The sequence below is a fragment of the Theropithecus gelada genome, chromosome 8 (assembly GCF_003255815.1).
Source record: "Theropithecus gelada isolate Dixy chromosome 8, Tgel_1.0, whole genome shotgun sequence".
In the NCBI taxonomy this organism is placed as follows: domain Eukaryota; kingdom Metazoa; phylum Chordata; class Mammalia; order Primates; family Cercopithecidae; genus Theropithecus; species Theropithecus gelada.
Window position 1 is genome coordinate 4,178,983 of NC_037676.1, and position 6,524 is coordinate 4,185,506.

Genomic DNA, 6,524 nt, shown 5'->3' on the forward strand with positions numbered 1-6,524 from the left:
GATTTCACTTCTCCTTCTCCCCACAGATCTGCAAAACCCCTGAGCCCAAAACAGTCTCCTACTGCAGCCCGTCCGTGCCCGTGCACTTTAACATCCAGCAGGACTGCGGCCACTTCGTCGCCTCGGTGCCCTCCAGCATGCTCACCTCCCCCGACGCGCCCAAGGACCCCGTGCCTACCCTGCCCGCACAGCCCCCTGCCCAGGAGCAGGATTGCGTGGTCGTCATCACCCGAGAGGTGCCGCATCAGACCGCCTCCGACTTCGTGCGGGATTCGGCGGCCAGCCACCAGGCGGAACCCGAGGCGTACGAGCGGCGCGTGTGCTTCCTGCTTCTGCAACTCTGCAACGGGCTGGAGCACCTGAAGGAGCACGGCATCATCCACCGGGACCTGTGCCTGGAGAACCTGCTGCTGGTGCACTGCACCCCCCAGGCCGCCCCTGGGCCCACCCCCGCCACCGCCGCGCCTCCCTGCTCCTCTGCCGCCCTGCCCGCTGGTGGCACTCTCAGCCCTGCAGCCGGCCCCGCCTCCCCAGAAGGGCCCCGGGAGAAGCAGCTGCCCAGACTCATCATCAGCAACTTTTTGAAGGCCAAGCAGAAGCCAGGCGGCACTCCAAACCTGCAGCAGAAGAAGAGCCAGGCCCGGCTGGCCCCCGAGATCGTGTCTGCCTCCCAGTACCGCAAGTTCGATGAGTTCCAGACAGGCATCCTCATCTACGAGCTGCTGCACCAGCCCAACCCGTTCGAGGTGCGCGCCCAGCTGCGGGAGCGGGACTACCGGCAGGAGGACCTGCCGCCGCTGCCTGCGCTGTCCCTCTACTCACCCGGTCTGCAGCAGCTGGCACATCTGCTGCTGGAGGCCGACCCCATCAAGCGTATCCGCATCGGCGAGGCCAAGCGTGTGTTGCAGTGCCTGCTGTGGGGGCCCCGGCGCGAGCTGGTGCAGCAGCCGGGCACCTCGGAGGAGGCGCTGTGCGGCACGCTGCACAACTGGATCGACATGAAGCGGGCCCTGATGATGATGAAGTTTGCGGAGAAGGCGGTGGATCGCAGGCGGGGCGTGGAGCTGGAGGACTGGCTTTGCTGCCAGTACCTGGCGTCCGCGGAGCCCGGCGCCCTTTTACAGTCGCTGAAGCTCCTGCAGCTTTTGTGACCCAAGCCCCAGCCTGCACTGTCGCTGCCCCTTCCCTGCCTAACCCTTTCCTGTCTTGCCTTGGAAGCGCCCATGTCTCCCTGGGAAATGGTACAGATGACTGGTATACCTGGATGTAAAATATATAAATATATATATAGAAAATACATATACCATATATAAACATGAAAGACTAAGGATGCTGTTGCCCGTCCACACTGGTCTCCTCTCTGCACCAAGTCCTCCCTGTTTTCTTCCGTAATTATGTACATTTCTAGCTCCATGCAACGTCCTGGGGACAGTTCTGTGAACAGAGTGCAGCCTGGACACTGGCCTCGACACCTTGTTTAGGATTTCTTCACCCTTTTGTCAAATTGTTATTTAAAGAAAAAAAAGAAAAAAGAAGAAAACTCCATTAAAAAATTTTTTGGTTGAGTCATGAGCAAAGCCCTTTATCCTTAAGTGCCTGAGTGCATTAATATGCTTGGTGGGTAAAACAGACCTGTCTTTGGTCTTATGCTTTTCAGGAGATAGGGCAGCAGTCTACAAAGGACCAGGCAAGTGGGTACCAATTAATCTTCCCTGTTTCTCTTCCCACCTGAAAGCCTCCTGGAAAGAATCCAGACACAGTCGCTGTGATCCCAGTGGTTTGGAATTCAAACCCATTTCCAGTTTGCTAAAGCTGGTTGCCGTTTGTATCATTCAGAGACGTGCCTGAAAACAGAGTCCACCCCAGATGGCTCAGATGAAAAGACCTTAAAGGGACCACTTAGCTAGGTGTGATCAGGGTTATGAGAACAAAGAGTGACAAGGACAAAAGCAAGAGCCAGAACAGCGGGACAGGGAAACATACAGGAGGTATTTGCACTGAGATCTCTACAGCCAGAGATGGAGTCTCTGTTTCCCATCTGTCATCTCCAACCTAATAGGATGCCAGACAGCAAGGGACCTTGGGTGATGCAGTCTGAAGGATCAGCCTCCAGGGGCAGGGAGGAAGTAGAGAATGCATGGGATGCCAGGTGGCAAACAGCCCACTGTTCCTACTGTACTGGATACTGGCAGGGCAAGAATAGAATTCAGGTGTTTCAACTCCCAGGCCAGTACTCCCTCTGCTGTTCAGGCCTCCTTCAAGTCTCCTTTTCTAAAACCTCATTTAACACATCTATTGGCACCTACTACTTACTATAGTTAATATTTGTTACTATGCCTTTAAAAACACACAAAGAAAATTAGGAGACATCAGATCTTTCCTCCTCAGAACTAGACACATGCACAAAAGCCAAAAATTACCTATTTGAAGAGAAATAGCCCCAAGACTCTTGTATTTCTACCTAATGGGTAATCTTCCAACTAGATAACTAATTAATTTCTAAAATCTTGTTAATAACTCTGGACAAATTAAAACAAATAGAAAGATCTGAATGGATGTTTTAGAAACCTGGGGATGCACTTAGCAGGAAGGATAGGGAACTCTCCCAGGTCCTCTTCTGCATATTAATTTCAATCCTTTTGTGAGTTCCACCTTCCAGCCCCTGACTACATGTAAACACATTCATATTGCCATGCATCGGTGGTGAAGACAGCACCTGGGGCACATTTGTAATTTCAATTGTTTCCTGAGTATTGAGGAAAGAACTGAACCAAAACCAGCTCCCAACCCATTTGTACAAGAGAAAGAGAGTCTGCAAACGTGGAAATCATATTTCTCCCTAGGACCTGTTTCAGGGGGCATTATTTGCCAGGTCTTTCTTTGTTCCTCGTAAATTTCCAGGCAAACCTTCTGCCCTCAATTTGCTGTCTTTTGCTTTTTTGTCCTTTTTCACTTCAAGTAAATAAACAATGGAGAGGGAGGAGCAAATATTCTGCCAGGGGAATGCAGTGCCACTAGAAAATAAGGCCCGGTGTGGTGGCTCACACCTGTAATCCCAGTACTTTGGGAGGCTAAGACAGGTGGATCACCTAAGGTCAGGAGCTCGAGACCAGCCTGGCCAACATGGAGAAACCTCTGTCTCTACTAAAAATGCAAAAATTAGCCGGGTGTCGTGGTACATGCCTGTAATCCCAGCTACTCGGGAGGATGAGGCAGGAGAATTGCTTGAACCCAGGAGGTGGAGGTTGCAGTGAGCCAAGATCATACCACTGCACTCCAGTCTGGGTGACAGAGTGAGATGCTATCAAAAAAAAAAAGAAAGATGAAGGAAGGAAGGAAGGAAGGAGAGAGAAAGAAAGAAGGAAGAAGGAAGGAAGGAAGAAGGAAAGAAAGAAAGAGGAAGAAAGAAAGAAAGAAGGAGAAGAAAGAAAGAAAGAAGGAGAAGAAAGAAAGAAAGTCTTAGGAGCCACATTTTTAATTCCTGAATTAATTGCAACTTTTTTTTATGCCACCCACTGGAGAAAAAAAAAAAAACGAGGTTTTAAAAACAGTTTTAAGAACCAACATGAACCGAAAAGTAAAGGATAAAGAAGAAACATTAGCAATAAATTCTGAATGAGAGGAATAAGAGCAATTAAATATGAAACTTACTTCTGAGCTGCCCACCAACCTAGAAAAAGAAAACTGGCTGCAGAATTCTTTTTTGTGTGTAATTTTAGGAAAGAGTTCGTCAGGAGGAAGAAATTTTTGCCCAGTGCTTGGTTCTGAAGGAAATTTGTCAAGGATTTTTTGTTTGAAGACATTGAATAATGCCCCAATAGCAGTTTTAAAAAGAAAAAAAAAAAAAGCGTTTTTTGAAGATAGGTGTCATGAGCGATGCCAGGTTAAAAATAACGAGGTCCACACATGCTTGTGTCTTTCCACAATGTCAGACTTTTGTTGATGCTAATTCAGTCACAAAAGCCAGGAGTTACATGGAATTCCCAAGGAGGCAATTCTCTTTAGTACCTCCTGTTCTCTTGGTAGTCAGAGCCGCAGGCACACAGGCTTGAGCCACTCCACAAGCCAGTCAATATGGCAAATTACACATAATAGTATGCTTAATCAATATACACATGTTACAGATTAAACATTCCACAATAAACAAAGTAGCATTGAACATCAAGAGGAGAAGGAGATAGGAGAAAGTGTTAAGGAACCAGTCCAGCGGAAGCAGGTCGGTCTTGCAAGGAAGAGTGTTTGAGGTGGCAGAAGCAGATGCTAAGTTCGTATCGTGAGTGACTGCAAGACAGTGTCAGTTAAGACAGCTGCGTTTTGAGCTGCTGAAAGTCTGACATTTTAAAGTCACAGAGTCCTCTGGTGAGAACTGATCGTGGACGAGTGTGCTTGTTTGTGTCTTTGTCTGATTGGATGCAGTCTTTATCTTTTTATTAAACAAAACATCCTTGTTGGCAGAGTGCCCTGTGAAACATAAAATGGAGACTTATTCAAAGATGGAGTTAGTTATGTCAAGGGTACTCTATACAATAGGGCATTTTTAAATCTCTACCATTGGTGAAATTTAAATATGGAGTGTTAAAACCTAGTTTCCTCAAATTCTCTGGAAATGATTGCCACCCATTCCTCTCCATGGATTGGCCTTTTCCATAAACGATTAGTCATGTGGCTATAAATACTAGGTTTAGCAAACAACTTCAGTCACACTAAATTCAGAGGTTCAATATAACTGGTTTTTTGTTACTTCAAAATACACCTAGGCTGCATGGCTTTATCTCACAGAAGGCTCTAGCATGAAATCCATTATGCCCAGAAACAATAGCTTGTTCTGCAGGACTGAGGTTCAGAAATAATCAGGGACTTTTGTACAAGGGCAGTTGCAGGGCATCTGGCAATTTAATACTCCTGTTATCAGTGAGTTCATCTCCCATTTTTCTTGGCTCTAAACCCAACTACTGGTATTTAAATCTCCAGTTTTTCTTCTCTCCCACTCTGAGTGAAGTCGCCCCCATTATGCTTTCCACATATGTAATTTTTGTTGTTTGTAAGCCATTCTCATTTTCATGCCAAGATGTGGAATCATTTTTCTTCTAATTTTTTTAAATGTAGGCATTATAAAGCCTCATATCTAAATAGTTACATCCTTGCCAGAAGCCAGATAAGCGCTTTAGGGATTATTTATTTATCATAACATATGGCTCAGATCTGAAAAGACTGGTTCTGGGGAGCTGTAGTTACCACTTTATATAACACTTCATGGTTTCCAAGAGCTTAGGGCTGAAAAAACTCTTTTGAGATGTACGCATGTACACAAAATAATTATAAAGATTTTTTAAAGAGAAGACATGTTACTTTAGTGGGTTCTAAATTTGCTCTTAAAATACACAGCCAATAAATGAGGCAGCCCTTTTCTGCTCTGTTGAATATCTGAAAATCTTTGGAGATCTAAAGATTAGCTTACCAAATCTCACTAAAAGTAGTAGATTTGTAACATAAAACCAACTTGCCATTTTTAAGAGAGGGCGATGTGAATGGAATTTATTTATTAGAAATCAAAGTTTAACCCAGCTGGTATCATTGCTGAAAATTTAAAAAAAAAAAAAAAATTAAAGGCAAGAATAAAATGGTTGGAACAAGTACCGTGGGATGATTGTCTTGACAAATTACCCTTTCTTTTTTCCAATGCTGATTGATGCAGGCAATGGGGCAACTTCCCTATAAAAGACGTCCTTGGGGGAGGAATTGCACCCCGGGAAATGGTCAGGAGGTAGCCCGATGGATTCTTGGGTTTCAGAAAAAGAGTCCAAATTCACTCAAAAGTGATATTGTTGGTTTAGGGGACTCTGGGGTTGGGCCAGAACATCTGTGACCAATCTGGATCCTTACCAGATCCAGGATACTCAGTCTTGTCTGATCTGGATCTTTTCTCCCAGAACTTGACTATATCCATGCCAAGCTTATGGAACTGGGGAAGGAAAGTCACGTTTACTCGAGATTTTTCTGCGTGTCAACAGGCTGACTTTGTATTGGATTATCCCAGTGGGGTTTGAACATAGACATTGGTCACATATTCTAAATGTTAGATTCGAATATTTCCAGCTCCTATACCAGAGGTGATTACAGCTATTCCCTAAAAAAATACTGCCCTAGACACCAGATGGGCTTAGATTGTTAAGATGTTCGTGCACTGTAATGAACTTCAAGCTTAGTCTGCAGACTTCTGCTTTGCTACCTTATCAGGGCAGAGCAGACCTGGAGACAGGTTGAGAGAATTGAATGTGGAGGTCTAAGGAGAGAAGACAAGGCAGGAATTGAGAACACAAGATTCGGAGACAAACCACCTGCTCTATTAGGTTCGTGCAAAAGTTACTGTGGCTTTTGCCATTACTTTTTAATTAATTTTAATGGCAAAAACAGCAATAGCTTTTGCACCAATTTAATATCATATGCATGGATTCAGCCCTGATGACTTCCCACAATCCTTAAAGGATAATCTTGCCTTCCTTCCTTTACTAGGATTACAAAGA

At 45.3% G+C, this 6,524-nt stretch overlaps 1 protein-coding gene across 1 annotated transcript in view; it reads left to right on the forward strand.

The window, feature by feature from the left end:
- PRAG1 (PEAK1 related, kinase-activating pseudokinase 1) overlaps positions 1-1,572 on the forward strand; it is a 65,555-nt gene extending 63,983 nt beyond the window's left edge. The window contains exon 6 of the mRNA XM_025394269.1: positions 27-1,572. Coding sequence (XP_025250054.1) covers positions 27-1,151 — 1,125 coding nt within the window. The 3' untranslated portion in view covers positions 1,152-1,572. The remainder of the gene's footprint in view (positions 1-26) is intronic.
- Positions 1,573-6,524: the final 4,952 nt, after the last annotated feature.